The 19,592-nt window shown below is 38.4% G+C and overlaps 1 protein-coding gene across 2 annotated transcripts in view; it reads left to right on the top strand.

Annotated features, from left to right (window-relative positions):
* SPTSSB (serine palmitoyltransferase small subunit B) overlaps positions 1-17,638 on the top strand; it is a 35,250-nt gene extending 17,612 nt beyond the window's left edge. For both annotated transcript variants that reach the window (XM_056110727.1, XM_056110728.1), the window contains exon 2: positions 17,034-17,638. In XM_056110727.1, coding sequence (XP_055966702.1) covers positions 17,064-17,294 — 231 coding nt within the window. In that variant the 5' untranslated portion in view covers positions 17,034-17,063 and the 3' untranslated portion in view covers positions 17,295-17,638. The remainder of the gene's footprint in view (positions 1-17,033) is intronic.
* The last annotated feature ends 1,954 nt before the right edge of the window (positions 17,639-19,592 follow it).

Below are 19,592 nucleotides of genomic sequence, written 5' to 3'. Positions count from 1 at the left end.
TCCTTTCGTTGTTCATCAATTTGCTCGAGCGGGCCCAGTCTTCATTTTGAGACTTGTTGTTACTGTGTTTGGCATATTGAGTATATCACGGGTAGCTTGCCAGGCTTTGCCATGTGGGCGAGATACTCTCAGTAGCTTGTTGGGTTCTCCGAGAGGGGTGGAGGAATCGAACCTGGCACGGCCGGGCTGGCTGCACACAAGGCAAACACCCTATCACTGTGCTAGAGCCCTTCTGTCTTACAAATGACTAATTGCACTGGATTTTCAGAAGAAGACAATCTTTAAAATTAAATTATTGAATGAAAGATAAAAATTTGTGAATACTTTTTACATGCCTTACACAATACTATGAAATAGTAAATAAGTATAAATATGGTCCATTCTTTCAAACACCTTATATAGTGAGCCAGCCAATCAGCCTACAAACTCTTCAAAATATCACATTCATAGTATAACATTCAACATTTCAGGCAATTGCTCTCTAATATGTGGTATGTAGAAGTGGGTGAAGGCAATGTAATATTCTAGAGTGGTCTAGATGATCTTTGATTCCAGAGTATAGAGACAAGCACGAAAAGGGAAAAAATTGAGAGGGAAAAAAGAGAGAGATGAGAACCTGTAGGGAGCAGGCATCAAGGGGATCAGGCACACTGTGCTGTAAAGGAGTGGTATAACTAATATCCAAACCACTGACTAAAACTAAGAGACCCAAACTTCAACAACCAGAATTTAAAATGTACCTGTGAATATGGCAAACAGGATGTGGGGAGGCGGGGGGGCAGGGGGGATGTGGAGGAGCCTGGAAAACCTGGTGGTAGGAAGAGGATGCTAGTGGTGGGGCTGATGCTGGAATAGAGCTGTTTAAAACTGAAATATGAATGATTTGAAGAATAAATGAAACCAGAATCTGTTCTTCTAAGACACTAAGTAACATTAGCAAACCTTTTCTAGACTCACAAAGGAAAAAGGGTAGAGATAGGGTAAGATCTGTATAGACTAACTTGAAAACAAAATACAAGCCAGCATTTATAGAGAAGTTGAAAAAAGAAACAAAAGAGTAGAAGAAAATGTAAGGTACCTAACAAACAAAGACATCAAGAATAATCTCCAAATTATTGCATACCAGAAGGTGAGGGAAGGGGAAAGGAGAAGAGTGGCAGGAGAGAGAGTAGTTGAGTGTATCTCCACTCTCTGGAAGGATGCAGCCACACAAATTCCATAGGTCAAAAGAGTACCAAACAGAATAAAGTCAAACAGAACAACACCAAGACACATAGTAATTAAAATGGCAAAACCATTATTTTAAAATAAAATTAATTAATTAAATAAAATGGCAAAATCAAAAAGGGAGATGAATTTCTGAAAGTAACAAAAGAGAAAGAACTTTTTGGTATGTAGTGTACAGGAGAAAAAAAAGAGTAGAAAAATGTATATTAGTCTTTTTGAGGATTCATTTTTTGCGGAATGAAATAAACTTTCAACCTAGAGTCCAGTGCCCTGCAAATCTCTCATTTAGATGGTGGGCAGTGGGGGTCAGACAGGGAGAAGACAGACTTAGATAAACAAGAACTGACAAAATTTGTGATAATCAAACTGAAGGACAACTGAAAGGCCATTTATATAAACCAAATAGCCAATTGTAGAAGCAACAGTAAAATGGCAACATGGTCATTTAAGTCAATAGTGTATCTAAGCGACTGTGGGCTGAATACTCCCATCAAAAGGTAAAGTGACAGGATGGATCAGGAAACAAAATCCATTTATTTGCTGCTTACAGAGAATAGGTCTAAAATCACAGGATAGACACAGGCACAGATAAAAAGGATAAAAGACAATTATACAAGCCAGGTCAGCAGCACATATACTAAAATTGGAAATGTACAAAGATTAGCATGGGAAGCATTCCATATTTTTTCTCTATATCATGGTGATTCCATAAAAAAGAGGCAACAAAAAAATTATGGGATAAAAGCTCAGACAGCATACTTATATCAGGACAAATTGCATTCAATTTCAAGAAAGTAATTAAGCCAGGAATGGACATTAAGTAATGATCAAGGCAACAGTAGACCAAGAAGTGCTGACTTTAATCAATATATACACATCAAATGATTGGGTCAGCAAAGTTTGCAATGTTTTTGTTCACAAACCTAGAGATAACATAATAGTATTTGGAGACTTCACACGCTATTATCACCACAGGATAGACCACTAAAGAGAATATCACTGAAAACACAAGAGCTCTAAATGAGGAACTAGAAAGTTGAGACTAATAGACTAATAGAGTATCCCATCCTCAAAAAGACTAATACACATTCTTCTCTAGTACATATGTAACTTTCTCCAGGATAGATCACCTTTTAGGACATAAGTTTAACTTACATAAATTACATAAATTCACAAACATAAGAATCAAATCAAATATCCAGTGAAAACTGCAATGCAATGGAAATAGAAATTAACCATGTGGAGAAAGCCTAACACCTAGAGATTAAATAGCATTCATATAAAAAACAGCTGGATCAAAAGGAAATTAAGAAAGAAATAAAAATATTCCTTGAGACTAATAGTAAAGAAACAAATTACCAAAATATATGGTAACTTTCTATGTTACCAAAGCAGTACTTAGGGGAAAACTTATAGCAAAGCAAGCCTACATAAGGAAAAAAGAAAATAATAAAATCAACAATCTGAATGCACATCCTAAATGTCTGGAGAAGCTACCAAAAATGAATCCAAAGACTAGTAGAGGAAAATAAATATTGAAAACAGCATAATTCAGCAATATAGAAATGAAGAAATAAATACATAAATTCAATGGAACCAGGAGTTGATTCTTTGAAAGAATAAACAATATAGACAAACCATTGGCAAGACTCACAAGGGAAAAAATAGAAAGTGCTTAAATAAATTGAATCAGAAACAAAGGGGCAAAGCAAAGCAACCCATCCCCCCAAACCTTAGACATTACTAGAGTTTACTATTAATCTGGAGAACCTAGAAGAAATGAACAGATTCCTAAAAACATGTACTTCAAAACCAAATGATAAACTTTGAAAAGGAAAACCAGATGCAAGAAAATTGCAACAGTAATTAAGAATCTCTCCAAGAATAAATTTTCTGGCCCAATAGAGTTTACAGGTGAGTTTTATCAAACCTTTATAGAAAACTTCTATCATTGATCCTTCAATTATTCTAAGATATTGAATAGACAGAAATCCTTCATAATGACTTCTATAAAGCTATTGCACTTATATCCAAAGATGACATAATGACTTTTTAAAAGTTAATTCTAGACCAATACCTTGAAGAACAATCCTCCCCCAAATCTTAGCAAACTGATTCCAACAGCACATTTAAAAAAAAAAATTCAAAACCAGGGCATGATTTTTCAAAAATTCTTCAAAATAGTCGTGGAAGGAACCTTCATCAAGATAGTCATAGCTATCAATAAAATCCAGTAGCCAATATTTTCTTAATGGTAAAAAAGAGAAAGCATCCCCGCTGAGATTAGGCACAAGGAAAGAATGGATGCCCACTGTCTCAATCTTTTTTAACTGAATCACCATAAGACACACAGTTACAAAGTTGTTCATGACAGGATTTCATTCATACAATGTTTCAACACCCATCTCAGCACAAATGTACATTTCCCACCACCAATTTGCCAACTTTGCCTCCCACCATGCCCCCCAGCCTGTTTCTATGGCATGAACTGTTCTCTCTCTCTCTCTCTCTCTCTCTCTCTCTCTCTCTCTCTCTCTCTCTCTCTCTCTCTCTCTCTCCCTCTCTCCCTCTCTCCCCTTTTCTCTTGTGCATTATTCTTTGTAATACAAATGCCGAGAGGTGATCATGTTTATTCCTTTTACCTACTTTTTTACCTACTTTTTAAAAATTTTTATTAGTGAAACAACGTGAGGTACAGTTGTAGACTTACAAATTTTTGTGCATGGGTTTCAGTTATACAGTGATCGACTACCCATCCTTCCAACCAGTGTCCATTATCCACCACCAAGGATCTAAGGATCCCTCCCACCCCCATCCCCAATATCCCACAGCGCCTCTGTGGCAGTGCATTCCCTTTTGTTCTCTCTCTCCTTTTGGGTGCTGTGGTTTGCAGAAGAGGCATTGAGTGGCAATCATGTTCAGGCTATGGTCTACTTTCAGCATGTATCTCCCATCCTGGGAGGATTCTCCCAACACCCTATACTTGGAGCTCCCTTCTCTATCTGAACTGACTTTTCCCCTAGCAGGTGCGGCTGGCCTCCAAGCCTTGGAGTGAATCTCCTGGTACTTATCTCTTCTATTCTTGGGTGTTAGTCTCCTATTTTGTTACTTTATATTTCCCAGAAGAGTGCAATCTTTCTATGTCTGTCTCTTTCTGACTCATTTCACTTAGTATGACACTTTCCATGTAATACCACTTGTATGTAAATTTCATAACTTCATCTTTTCTAACAGCTACATGGTATTCCATTGTGTAGATGTAACAAAGTTTCTTTAACGAGTCATCTGTTCTCAGGCACTCAGGTTTTTTCCAGATTCTGGCTATTGTAAATAGTACTGAAATAGACATACAAGTGCAGATGTCATTTATACTGTACTTGTTTGCCTCTCCAGGCTATCCGGGATATATTCCCAGGAGTGGTATTGCTGGGTCAAATGGGACCTCAATTTCTAATTTTTTGAGAATCATCCATACTGTTTTCCAAAAGGGCTGAACCAGTCGGCATTCCCAACAGCAGTGAAGAAGGGTCCCTTTCTCGCCACATCCGCGCCAACACCTGTTGCTTTTGTTCTTTTGGGTGTGGGACAATCTCTGTGGTGTGAGATGAAATTTCATTGTTGTTTAGATCTGCATCTCCCTGATGATTAATGATGTAGAGCATTTTCTCATGTGCCTTTTAGGCATTCAGATTTCTTCTTGAGAAAGTTTCTGTTCATTTCGTCACCCCATTTTTTGATGGGGTTGGATGTTTTCTTCTTGTGGAGTTCAACCAGTATTTTGTATATCCTTGATATCAACACCTTGTTGGATGTGTATTCGGTGAATATCCTTTCCCATTCTGTAGACTGTCTTTATATTTTGGTCACTGTTTCTTTTGAGATGCAGAAGCTTCTTAGTTTAAGATAGTCCCATTTGTCTATCTCTGTTTTCACTTGCTTGGCCAGTGGCGTGACATCTTTGAAGATACCATTAGCTTCAATGTCATGGAGGGTTTTGCCAACTTTGTCTTCAGTGTACCTTATGGATTCCGGTCTGATGTTGAGGTCTTTAATCCATTTTGATCTTACTTTTGTACATGGTGTTAGGCAGAGAACTGAGCCCATTTTTTGCATGTAGAACTCCAGTTTTGCCAGCCCAATTTGTTAAATTGGCTTTCCTTGCTCCACTTCACATTTCTTGCTTCCTTAACAAAGATTAGGTGATCATATGTTGGGGAAGGTCAGTATATTCAACCCTGTTCCATTAGTCTGCAGCTCTGTCTTTGTTCCAGTACCATGCTGTTTTAATTATTACTTCTTTGTAGTAGAGTTTGAAGTTAGGGAGGTTGATTCCTCCCATTTTCTTTTTCCCAAGAATTGCTTTAGCTATTTGTGGGGGCTTATCGTTCTACATAAATTTCAGGAATGTTTTCTCCATTTCTTTGAAGAATGTCATGGGTATTATAATATATAAAATTAATACCTGAAAGTCCATGGCTTTCCTATATGCAAATAGAGAGAGAGAAGAAAATGACATGAAGAAAACAATCTTGTTCACAATTTTACACCAGAAAATCAACTACCTAGGAATTAGCTTAACTAAGGAAGTAAAGGACCTGTATAAAGAAAACTACAAAATGCTGCTTCAGACTGAGTTTTTTTTTATTTCATCTACCGAATCTTTTAATTGTGACATTTCTGTGCGTAGCTTTCCAATTTCTGCTCTCATTTCTTCCCATATTTTCTTGTTTGTTTCTTTCATGTCCTCCTTTAATTTACTGGATATCTGTCTCACTCTTTCATTGAGTTCATCGAACATCTTCATTACTTCATATCTGAATTCTTTCTCAGGTCCTTTAGGTGAGTAGCACCTACTGAGGCTTCTGCACTCTTTTCATCATCCTCCCCTCGTGGTGGGGACTTTCATTGTTTCTTCATGTTGGTGTGGAAGTATGGAGACTGAGATGTTACACAAGATTGCTGGGTATGAGTAAATTACCTGCGGCCACGTGAGTGACTGCCAGCCTAAAATTAGGCCATGCCCACTTCTACGGAAGCCATACCCACTTCTGAAGAGGCCACGCCCCCCTACAGGTACCTGGTTGTGTGTGGGGGGGTACAACCTGGGGGAGGAAGAAGACTGGGCACAGCATTGGGGACAAACAGAAAGAGGCTCAGGGATGGTAAGCATCCCAGAGTCCTAGAGGATGCCTGGGGTGCATATATGGAGGAAGCCAAGTCCCAGGTTCAAGTACTGACTGACCTGGGGGAGGAAGAAGAGTGGGCACAGTGTTGGGGATGAACAAGAAGAGGCTCAGCATGCAGTTCTCATCCACAGTTACATTTCCAACTATGTTTGCCATATCGATCCCTTCTCTATCCCAATTGCCTTGAGCACTTGAGTAGTTACCCAGCACTTGATGCAGGCTTTCACATGTGGAACAATCCTCCTGCCCATTTGTCCACATTTTCCTCCATGTACCTTATGGATTTTGAGTTCTTTAATACATTTTGATCTGGCTTTTGTGCGTGATTGAAATACCAATCAAAAATCTTCCCCAAAACAAAAGCCCAGACCCACATGGACTCACTAGTGAATTCTTCCAAACATTTTTTTCTGCTTTTTGTGTCACACCTGGAAATTCACAGGGGTTACTCCTGACTCTGCACTCAGGAATTCTCCTGGAGGTGCTCAGGGGACCATATGGGATGCTGGGAATAGAACCCGGGTCGGCTGCGTGCAAGGCAAACACCCTACCCACAGTGCTATTGCTCCAGCCCCTCTTCCAAACATTTAAAGAGGACCTACTGTCAATTCTTTTCAAACTTTTCCATGAAACTGAAGAAACACAAGCACCCAAACATTTTCTATGAGGTCAGTAACACCCTGATGCCAAAAGCAGACAGAGACACCACAAAAAAAAGAAAATTCCTAGCTCCCAGAAACAACAGATTTGTACAGTAAAGTCGCAGGCTATAAAATTAATACACAAAGGTCCATGGCTTTCCTATATGCAAATAATGAGAGAAGAAAGTTATATGAAAAAAGCAATCCCATTCACAAACATGACTCAGAAAATCAAGTACCTCAGAATAAGCTTAAGTAAGGAGATAAAGGATCTATACAAAGGAAACAAAAAAACATTGCTTCAGGAAATAAAAGAGGACATGAGGAAATGGAAACATACCCCCTGCTCGTATAGTGGGAGAATTAACATTGTCAAAATGGCAATACTCCCCAAAGCATTATACAGATTTAATGCAATCCCTATAAAGGTACCCATGACATACTTCAAAGAAATTGATCAAACACTCCTGAAATTCATGTGGAACAAGTGCCCACAAATAGCTAAAGCAATTCTTGGGGGAAAATATGGGAGGCATCAGCTCCCCCAACCTCAAACTGTACTACAAAGTGGTAGTAATTAAAACAGAATGATATTGGAACAAAAGCAGATCCACAGACCAGTAGAATAGGGTTGAATATCCTTACACACACCCTCAAATATATGATCATCTAATCTTTGATAAGGGAGCAAGAAATGTGAAGCAGAGCAAGGAAAGCCTCTTTAACAAATGGTGCTGCCCAAAGACAGTAGACACAAGGGCCAGGAATATTGCTCCATAGTTGGAAGCCTGCCTCGTGAGCAGGGTGGAGAACAGGGCAGAGGGGGCGGAGGGAGAAGACAGCTGGAATAGAAAAGGGATCGATAAGAAAATAGTGGTTGGAGGAGGGATCAGTCGGGATGGGAGATGTGTGCTGAGAGTTACCAAACGTGATACCCTCTCAGTATCTGTATTACAAACCATAATGCCCAAAAGTAGAGAGAGAGTATGGGGCAAATTGTTTACCACGGAGGCAGGGGGAGGGTGGGAAAGGGGGATATACTGAGGAGATTGGTGGTGGGGAATGTGCACCGGTGGAGGCATGGGTATTTGATCATTTGATCATTATATGATTGTATCTCAAACATGAAAGCTTGTAACTATCTCACAGCAATTCAATGAAAAAAACAAAAGAAAAAAATGGTGCTGGCAAAACTGGACAGCTACATGGGGGGAAAATAGGCCGACAACTCTATCTAACACCATGCACAAAAGTCAGATCAAAGTGGATTTAAGACCTCAACATCAGGGCAGCATCCACAAGGTACATTGAAGAAAAGGTCGACAAAACCCTCCATAATATTGAACTAAAGATATCTCCAAAGAGAAGTGCCACTGACCAAGCAAGTGGAAGCAAAGTTAAACAAATGGAACTACGTCAAACTAAGAAGCTTCTGCACCTCCAAAGAAACAGCGACCAGGATGCAAAGACAGCCTACAGAAAGGGAAAGAATATTCACCCAATACCCTTCTGATAAGGGTTAATATCAAAGATATACAAGGCACTGGTTGAACTCTACAAGAAAAAGACATCCAATCCCATCATAAAATGGAGCGACAAAAAGAACAGAAACTTTCTCGAAGAAGAAATCCGAATGGTGAAAAGGCACCTGAAAAAATGTTCTTCATCACTAATCAGGAAGATGCAGATTGAAACCACAATGATATCTCATCTCACACCACAGAGACTGGCAGACATATAAAAGCATATAAAAGAACAAGAGCAAGCAACCAGTGCTGGTGCAGATGTGGGGAAACAGAAGACTCTCCTTTATTATTGATGAGATTGCCGACCGGTCCAGTCTAGAAATTGAGGTCCCATTTGACCCAGCAATACCCCTTCTGAGAATATACCCTAAGGGCCTAAAACACACAGCATCTACACCCCTGTTTTTTGCAGCACTATTCACAATAGGCAAAATCTGCAAATAACCTGAGTGCCTGAGAACAGATGAATGATCAAAGAAACTATGGTACATCTACACAATGAAATACTACTCAACTGTTAAGAAAAATGAGGTCCTGAAATTTGCTTATACATGTGTGTACATAGAGAATATCATGCTGAGTGAAATGAGTCAGAAGGAGAGGGACTGATATAGATGACTGCATTCATTTTGATATATATTCATATATATATGAAGATTAATATCCATGGCTAGAGAAAACAGAAGTTAGGAAGAGGTGGTCAGTGGTTTGAATTTACCAAAAGTGAGTGTGGGGCAGAGGGTTGGTAAGACATAGAAGGGAACAGTCTGACAATAATAGTTGGAAATGGTCACGTTGGGCAAGAACTTAGTGCTAAAAGTAGGCAAAGGGATATTCCTGATAACCTTTCAGTATCTGTATTGCAAACCACAATGTCCAAAACGAAGCAAAAATGAGAGAAGAAGAGCACCGCCCCAGAGGCAGGCTGGGGGGTGGAGGCTGGGGACATTGATGGGAGGGAAAACCGGGGACACTGGTCCTGGGAAATGTATGCTGCTGGAGGGATGAGTGATGGAGCACTGTATGAATGAAAACTAATCAGGAACAGTTTTGTAAGGGTCTCACAGTGATTCAAGAAAAGAATCCTGAAAAAAACTTTTAAAAAAGGTATAAAATGGAAATACCTAGATTATATAAATGAGGGCAGAAAAGAAGTGAAATTGAGTTGGAGAGTAAAAAGGGGCAGGTCAGAGGTAACAGAGGTAGTTAGCAGGAATCTGAGGCATATTGGTGATATAGAAGTGCCGTATATGTATATCCTTAAACCACTGCCACAAATACTGTAAGCATGAGATTCAAATACAATAACTAAACTTTAAAATGTGCCTGTCATGGGGCTGGAGCGATAGAACAGCGGGTAAGGCGTTTGCCTTGCACGCAGCCAACATGGCCAACAGAGGTTCGATTCCCAGCATCCCATATGGTCCCCCAAGCACTGCCAGGAACAATTCCTGAGTGCATGAGCCAGGAGTAACCCCTGAGCATCGCCGGGTGTGACCCATAAAGCAAAAAAAAAAAAAATGTGCCTGTAAGGCTTGAGGAGTGGTTGGGAAAATTGGAAATAATGGTAGTGGGAAGGAGGGTGCAAAGGTGGTGGGACTGGTGTGGAATATTGAATGTAAAAATCATCACAAACAGTTTTTAATATAAATAAATAGAATTTTTAAAATAAAATAAAATAAATTTGGTTTTGAGTCCATAAAGTTCCTGAGCTGTTCATCCTTGAAGTTGTTTATCATTCCTTCAAATCTGAACGAGAGTCTAGCCAGATAAAGCATTCTTGGTGAGGCCTTCATTTCATCAAGTTTTTAAAATTAAATCTCACCTTTGGCATTGGGCCTGGAGAGTTTCATAGGATATGTCTGCTGTAAATCTATGGGATGCTCCCTTGTATTTGTATTTTCTTTGTATTTACTACTTTTTTTGTATTTCCAAAGAAGAAATTTCCATCTCTGCTCTTGCTGCTTTCAGTATTGTATCTCTATCTATGCCATTCTTCGTTCTGATTAGGATATATCTTGCAGTCTTCTTATTGGGGTCTCTTTTAACTGATACCCTTCAGGCTTTTTGGATCTGTATGCCTGTGTTCTCCTGCTCTAGAAATTTTTCAGCAATGATGTCTTTAGCTGCTACTCTCTCACTGCGGTTGCCTCCCTGTGCCTTTGGGACTTGAATGACTTTGACATTGTCCCTCTTGCATTCATCCCATAGTTCTCTTGCCCATTACTTAACTCTTTTGAGCTATTTCTTTATTGAATTACTGTGAAATGGACCCTTACAAAAACTGTTCATTATGAGGTTTCATCTTCTATTGTTGCCTGGATGTTTTCTGTAGCTCATCTTCAAGCTCACTGATTATGTCTTTGGCTGTTGTCACTCTACTATTGAGGGCACCCACTGAGTTTTTCATTTTATCTATCAAATCTTTTATTAATGATACTTCTGTCTGTATTTTTTTATTTCTGCTCTTATTTCCTCCTGTATTTTATTGGCTTCCCATTTTACTGTTTCTCTCCTATCCTCCTGTATTTTATTGTATGTCCATTCTACTGTATTTGAGTTTTTGTTTGTTTGTTTAGCTCATTGAGTATCCACACCATTTCATCTCTGAATTCTTTATTGGAGAGATTTTGTATGCAGGTACTCTTTACTGAGGCTTCAGGGCTCCTATTTCCTCCACTCCTCATGGTGGCGTTCTGCACTATTGTTCTATTGTACCTGTGGCAGTCTGGAGGTAGTGATCTCTTCTTTCCCCTTCTATATTTCCGCCCTTTGTGATGCTCCTTTGTAACTATGTAGAGCTTTTTAGTAAATCAAATTGGAGTACACCATAGACAGGTACCTGGTAAAACTCTACTACAAACTATTAATAAATAAATTATTAAAATAAAATATTTATTACCTCAATCATTAGGATAAAATATGTATTTCCATTTCCTATAATCCCAAGAACAATTTAGTTTTGTATAACTTTTAGTAATTAGTTCTAATATATAGAGTGGATATAGACAATATATATATATATATATATCAAGTGATTTTATCACTTCTCTGCATTGCTTTGCGAGCTCGGATGTTAGTATGTGATTCCCTAAGGCTCGCTCCAAGCCACATTGGCAAATGAGCTCGAGTTTCTAAAGGCACGTGTCTTTTCGTGGCTTTCTCTCTCAGCATTCCTCACACAATCATGGAGGTGCTGAACCAGTTGACCATATTCCTCGTCAATGTCTTCAACAATGGCATCTTCCCATGTTGCTGCAATTGTGCCAAAGAGCTCCCAGTCGTTCTGGGAGTTCTCCTCCTAAACTTTGCAGCCTTTTCTCCCTGCTCCATGAAGTAGAATTTTGCATGAAGGAGATGGTGGTCTGATTCCACTTGGAATTTTGGGACAACAGCAACATCGGTCAGGCAAAACTGTTGATTGAATATGATGTGATCAATTTTGTTGTGGAACTGTCCACTGGGAGACTCCCATGTCCAATGTTTTGATTCGGCCTTCCGGAACTGTGAGTTACCATTGATGTTTTTGGTCAACATGATGAACTCAGACAGTCTCTCACCCTGTTAATTCCATTCTAGGCCATGGGTCCTAATGTGGAGTTCTTTGGGAGATCTTGTCGGTCCTATCTTGGCATTAAAATCACCGACAATGATCTTGTAGAAGGTGTGGTCTTCTTTATAGAACTTCTCCAGCTCCATGTAGAATTTCTCAATTTCTTCTTCATCGTAGTTGGATGTTGGTGCGTAGACAACAAAGATAGAAACTGCCGGCAGTGAGTCACATCTATTCAAGCATAAGCATCTGATTCGGGATGTTGGGCATTCGAATGAATCAATACTCATGGCCAAGTTCTTGTTGACAAGGACACCGACACCACCAACACCTCTTTTGTTGCATGTTCCGAGGAACAGTTCTCCAGTGTCAAAAGTGGTGTTATGTGGTTGATGCCTTCTCGTCTCCTCCACTACCTCCACTACACAACTGCCCCCACGCTCCAGGCCACTTTCTGGATGTTCAGGCCGAGCCTCACACATGAGAGAAGCCCCACAGAACCAGGTAAGTGGAACTTTGTGAACTTGGACTCCACGCTCAATGGAACCTCGAAATAGAGATCCTCTGATGCTTCCATCAATCTCTTGCGACCCAGGGATCACACCCAGAAGCCCCACCCTGCTGGTGCCAGATAAATACCTCATCTGCCAACCTCCACATCAGCCAACCTCCACTACCTCTGCTATCTCCACTACCCAGCCACTACCACTCTCCAGGTCATTTTCCGGACACATCATAAGACACTTAATACCCATCTTCCAAGATTACCATACCATATTTGATGGTGTGCAAATATGGTGTGAACCATGGGAACACCTATAAGGGCAATTAGAGGCCTCCCTAAAAGCCTCCAACCCTCTTAGAGAGCCCGGCAAGCTACCAAGAATATCCCGCCCACAAGGCAGAGCCTGGCAAGCTACCCATGGCATATTCGATATGCCAAAAACAGTAAAAACGATGGGCCTCATTCCCCTGACCCTGAAAGAGTCCCCAATATGGAAGCACTAAGAAGGATGAGCAAGGAGAGGCTGATAAAATCTCAGGGCCGAACTAGGCTGCCAAAATGAAGAAGGACTAAAATGACTGTCTGTATTTTCAACGCACATACGCTGGCATCAGAAGCATCCACAGAGAACCTGATGGTGCAAGCACAGAAGACCAAGTATACTACACCATTGGTCTGACTGAGATGAGAAGGCATAATATTAATTATTCACATATAATTTAGAACTAGCTGGAAGAAATATCTTGAAATAATAATTTTTCCCAAAAATGCTACTCGGAGAGCCCGGCAAGCTACCGAGAGTATTCGATATGCCAGACACAGTAACAACAAAGTCTCCAATGGAGACGTTACTGGGCCCGCTCGAGCAAATCGACGATCAACGGGAGGGCCTTTACCTTTTACCTTTACCAAAAAATGAAAATAATTAACCTATTTTCTTAAATACCTCATGTCAGATTCTTTTTTTAAAAAAGATTTTATTATTGAATCAGATGGGCTGGACATGTAATGATATTTGGAGACGACTGCTGGACTAGAGCCATTACCAACTGGATTCCACAAGACATCAAAAGATGGCATGGCTGCCCACCTATGAGATGGTCAGACTTCTTCGTCAAGACCCTGAACAATCAGTTTGAGGCTGTTCATATTCGTAGAATGAGCAGATGCCATTGGGCTACACTAGCACGTGGCAGGGACAAACGGAGATGTTACTGGCACCCACTCGAGCAAATCAATGAATAACGGGATGTCAAGTGATCAAGTGATTATTGAATCACTGTAAGATAGATCTTTAGAAAGCTGTTCATAATTAGGTTTTGGTCGTACAGTTTTCCAACACCTGTCCTTCCACCAGTTTATATTTCCCATCACCAATGTCACCAGTTTCTCTCTTATCTCTCACAATCATCCCTCTCACGCCCTGCCTGTCCTCTAAGTTGGCACTTCTTTCCCTCCCCTCCCCTCCCCTCTCCTCCCGTCCCCTCCTTTCCCCTTCCTTTCCCTTCCCTTCCCTTCCCTCCCCTTCCCTTCCCTTTCTCTCTCCTTTTGGGCATTGTGGTTAATGTTACAGATACTGAAATGTTATCTGATATATCCCTTTACCTACTTTAACTCAGTTTTTGCCCAGCATGATCATTTCCAGTTTTTATTGTCATTCTTGTTCTTTCTCTATCTTACCTTCCCTCTGCCCCACACTCACTTGTGTTTGATTTCAACCATTGATCAGTCCTCCTAGACCATGTTTTCCATTTATAGGCAAATTTCATGACTTCATTTTCCCTCACAACTGAATAATATTCTATTGTGTCGGTGTACCATAATTTCTTTATCCACTCATCTGTTCTCAGGCACTCAGGTTGTTTCCAGACTCTGGCTGCTGTAAATAGTGTTGCAATGAACATAGGGGTGCAGATGGTGTTTCCACTGTGTGTTTTCATGTCCCCAAGGTATATTCCTAGAAGTGTTATTACTGGGTCATATGGAAGCTCAATTTCTAGTTTTTTGAGGAATGTCCATATTGTTTTCCCAAAAGGCTGGACCAGTTGGCCTTCCCACCAACCATGAAGGAGTGTTCCTTTCTCCCCACATCTGCACCAGTACTGGTTGCTTTTGTTCTTTTGGATGTGTGCCAGTCTCTGTGGTGTGAGATGATACCTCATTGTTGTTTTGATTTGCATCTGCCTGATAATTAGTAATGAGTTTTTTTTAATGTACCTTTTACCCATTTTGAATCTCTTTTTAGAAAAAGTTTTTGTTCATTTCTTCTCATTTTTTGATGGGGTTGGGTGTGCCATGTTCTAGCATAACTTTAAAAATGCTTACTTTATACAAGCACTTGAATCTCCTTATTTTTAAGTTATGTATTTATATGGAAAATGGGGAACATATTTGTTTCTTATTTTAAAAAATACTTACCTCTAAACTTGAGTTTTAAACTCTCTTAGGTCTGTAATAAGATTTTGCAACCATTTGCTCTAAAACAGATTGGGAATACTTACACAGATACAGTGGCCTGTATGACTAACAGCTCAAATATTGTAAGGAGATCCTCAAATAAAAAAGAAAGACTAGGAGCCAGTGCAGGGGATAAGGTTCTCAACAGCAAATGGTCTTGGATCCCTGACACCATGTTTTGTCCTCAAGGCTAGAAGTGATCACTGAGCACAGAGCACTAAGCTACAAGAAAGTCCTGAGTAATGTAAAGTTTAATGAATAAAAAAAATTTCATTTTTACTCAGAGTTAAAAACAGCAGAGAAATCTGCTCAAAATATACAATTTATCATCAAAAGGTTTAAATGTAGACGAGTAGAAAATTTAATCAAAGTAAATTGGATGGATTAAGTGCCACTACTTTCTTAGAAAAAAAGCAGAATAGACACAAAGGTCACTATAATATAACAACACAAACAACATGTCTTTGAAAATGATAAATGCCCTTCTTTCTAGGAAGTTTATATCTGATTGTAATTTCAGTCCTACCTGAAAACCAAGAAAACATTTTTGTACAGTTTTAATAAATTCTTTTTCCCAAACCAAGTTATCATTCAAGTTTACATTTTTAGGGAGAAGAGCTCACCTGACTTTACTCCTGGTTCTGCACTCAGGGATCACTCCTGGCAGTGCTCAGGGGTTGTAAAAGATGCCAGGAATTGAAACTGAAATGACCGTGTGCCAGACAAGCTGTACTAGCAAGCTGTACCTGCTAAACTAGCGATTCAGCCCTGCAAAGTTTTTGAGCTTCCCATGAGTTTCACAAGTTCACAACAGCATCTATATGTTCAGTGACACTAGAAAGACTGATGGAACGCAAGATACATTTGTACTGACAGTTACTGTTGATTACAACTTTATGTAACTGAATATAATTATATTATTCTGAATATACAATTATTATATCCTGATGCATGTATGTATATATAGATATAGATATTTTAGAACCAGTAAATATGACACAGGAGGAATCTGAAGAAAAATCCATTACAAACTTTCAGTGCTTTCTGGGGTCCTGCAATCAGACACACCCAGTTCGCTCCTTTCTCTACAAGAAAAATGTATGTGATACTGTGCACTTTTTGTTCCCAGGAAAACAGATAAAGACTAAGTGCCAAGATTTTTGTATGAGTTGATCACATGAACACTCTTTGTCTGGAAATTAACCCGAATTTTGTATAGTTAGGGCAAAGCAGCATTCACCACAAATCTAGGCATTTGTAAATCTAGGCAGAGTAAGTCAAGCTTATCCAGTACACATCCTAGAGAACATTCCAAAGCCAAGTTCCCAAATGCCCTAGTAGGACAAAGCTTTCTATCAGGTTCTTCTGGAGATAGCAGTATTGCTGTATTAATTCTATTCTACATATCATTCTTTAAATCAAGTATCTTTGTCAGAGGAAATATAAAATTTATGTTTATCTACCTTTGTATGTCTAAATAAGCAGTTATATTCAACTATGGATGTGATCACTGGAATTATTGCAAGCAATTATAATTATCAGATACTGGTAAAATTCTCACTACTAACTTTAATAGCAACTTTTTATTATAGACATAATAATTCCTATGATTATTATTTTCTTATAGTTAATTTAATCACACTTTTTCAAAGTTAATTGATACTTAATTATTCACATTTGATTACACAATTTAATTAACTTGTAGTTAACTTATGGTTAATTCATTTACAGTTAAACACATAGTTAACTTATAAGTTATTCACATTTGTTCACATACGAAGAAAATATTTGTTCAAATACATTAATTTGTTCAAAGACCATTAAATTACTTAAAGTACTTTAATTTGATGTGATAATAAAAATCTAAGGAGGCTATGTAATAGATTCTTTCCTTCTTGTTTTACTTTTTCTCTTCTAATCTTTTATCTTTTTTAACAGGACAGATTTTCTGCAGTTTAAGAAACAACCATGGAGTTCAGACAAGTGAAGAATTATTTATCCTGGCTCTACTATCAATACCAAATAATTAGTTGTTGTGCTGTCCTAGAGCCCTGGGAACGATCCATGTTTAATACTATATTACTTACTATTTTTGCTATGGTGGTATACACTGCTTATGTTTTTATTCCAATCCACATCCGCCTGGCTTGGGAATTTTTCTCCAAAATGTGTGGCTTTCACAATACAATTTCTAATTGATCTTGTTTGTATCTTGTCAATTGGCATCATAATTGTACGTGTATATCTGACTTAAAACTTATTAATTTAGCTGAATGTGAGGAGGTCACGGTGTCAGGACTGTGAGCTCCCTTGTGACCCAGCAATACCACTTCTGGGAATATACCTTGGGGACCCAAAACTCTACTGCCTGACTTGAAAAGCTTCTTCTCTATGCACTCCTTTACCCTGTCTGCAATTTGAGATAGATGTCTCTTTAGGCTCTTTTGCACATGCTACATTGCGTAATGTTACCTCGCATACCATATTCTCAAAATTCAAACCTGTGACTTTAAATTTTGTTTTTAATCCAGAAATTTTATATAAATTTTTTTCTGCAGATGTATAAGAGAACTATCAGACCTATCATATTTAATCTGCTTCTAGATACCTATTCAGTACTAAAGGACATACTTTTAAAAAATTGTTTACAGGTTCTTGGCTTTCTATCAGAAACATTCCATCCTTGTTTATAATATTATACATGCAATTATATATTTGAAGATGTTATAAAGTTATCCTAATATCTTATTTTTGATAAGTAGTTAATTTCCTAAATAATCTTACTTCCAGCTAAAATACATTAGACTAGAGATAATTATCCTTTCAGACATGCTTCATGAATTGTTTTCAAATGCCCCCAAAAACTTTTGTGTTTTTGCCATACGGAGGATACTCAGGAGTTACTCCTGGCTCTGCATTTAGGAATTTATCCTGGGAGTGCTCAGGGGACCACATGGAGTACCGAGGTTTAAACCCGGGTTGGCTGCATGCAAGGCAAGCGCCCTTCCTGCTGTTCTATCACTCTGGCCCTGTAAGTCTTTTCATTTTTTCATGTTTAAAATCAACATTGCTGATTTTAGATAACTTCATATTACAACACAAAATAATTTAAATTATTAAAAACAAAATATAATAAAAATAAATTTAGATACTGTGATGTTACCTTGCCTTGCAAGATATGGGGTATAGAAAAATAAATTGTTTTCTGCTCCTTCACTGAGTAGAGAGAGTGCTGTTGGAGTGAAATTTTTTTTTACAGAAAGAAAAGCTAATAGATGAAAAGTAATATTCTACCAGTAGAAACTTGATGCCCTCAGCTAAATGATTTGACATACAGACTCATTTGAAGAGCAATTAGTATTTCCCAAGTATTTCCCAATTATTCTTCAAAGTGTTTTTCTTTAAAATATACAAGCTCCTGACTTCTTCAAGTTTGTGTTCTCCCTTGAACATGTCTTTTGCTTACTTGTCTTTTTATTTGCCATCCGATTTTCACAATGGGGAAGCCTGTATTCTACCTTAAACGTGTTTTTCTTTTTCTCTCCTCACATTTTTCTAAATGTTTCAATAAAAAGAGTCTTCCTCACCAAAAATAGGAGAAATGAAAATGAAATATACAAGTTTTTAATTATACTGCTGAATCGAATATGGATGCCAAAAACCAAACATGGATGTTTTTCTCTCCTCTTAATAAGTATTGACTTTTGTAATACTGATGGATAAAATGTGAATAAGTTTCAGATGACATATACACCCTTATTGTGTTATAAAAATAGTGAAAAAAGCTACAATGCCAGATAATTACGCATGTTTGTTTAAAAAATCAAATGCATTTTAAAGAAAACCAAAGTGATGTGCTTTTATCAGTTTTGCAAAATGATTTAGATTAAATTTTATAAATAACATCAGTTTTCAGGTTTGGTGTTACTCATTTTACTCTAAATATGAAATTGCTTACATATGAGTTTCTCTTCAAATTAATCATTGCTTACTATGTATAAACTAATCTGAAAACAGTAATCCAAAACTATTATGTCTTAAACTCTTCTCCATGGTGGGCATAGTTCACACATTGAAGTAGGCAGTAATGTTTCCTCTTAACAGACATGCTATCTGTTGAAAGCACATTTCATGCTTAAGGTCTTATAGCTACATGTAGCAAAACTAGGAAGCAAATCCAGCCTTGGGCTAAACTGGGCACTGAGATATTAGCCACACGTAAGCCCAGGAGAGGGCAATGCAAACAAATGAGAGTCGATGGAATCAGGATCATCAATGTGTTTGGGAGCACATCATGAAACAGAAAGGACAAGAGCACACAGTGACAGCCGAAACGGACAGATAACAACAAAAAGCTCAAGATTTAGCTTTTGCCTTTGCTGCTCACCTAGATACTGTGTCTACATACTTCTATACTATCCAGGCTCATAGGACCAATTTAAAAGACTGCCTTCACAGTGAACTATTTCAAGAGAATTCTTAGTAAAGTATGAATGT

This window comes from Sorex fumeus, unplaced genomic scaffold (assembly GCF_029834395.1).
Source record: "Sorex fumeus unplaced genomic scaffold, SorFum_2.1 ptg000010l, whole genome shotgun sequence".
NCBI lineage: Eukaryota > Metazoa > Chordata > Mammalia > Eulipotyphla > Soricidae > Sorex > Sorex fumeus.
This window is presented reverse-complemented; position numbering and strand designations above follow the sequence as displayed.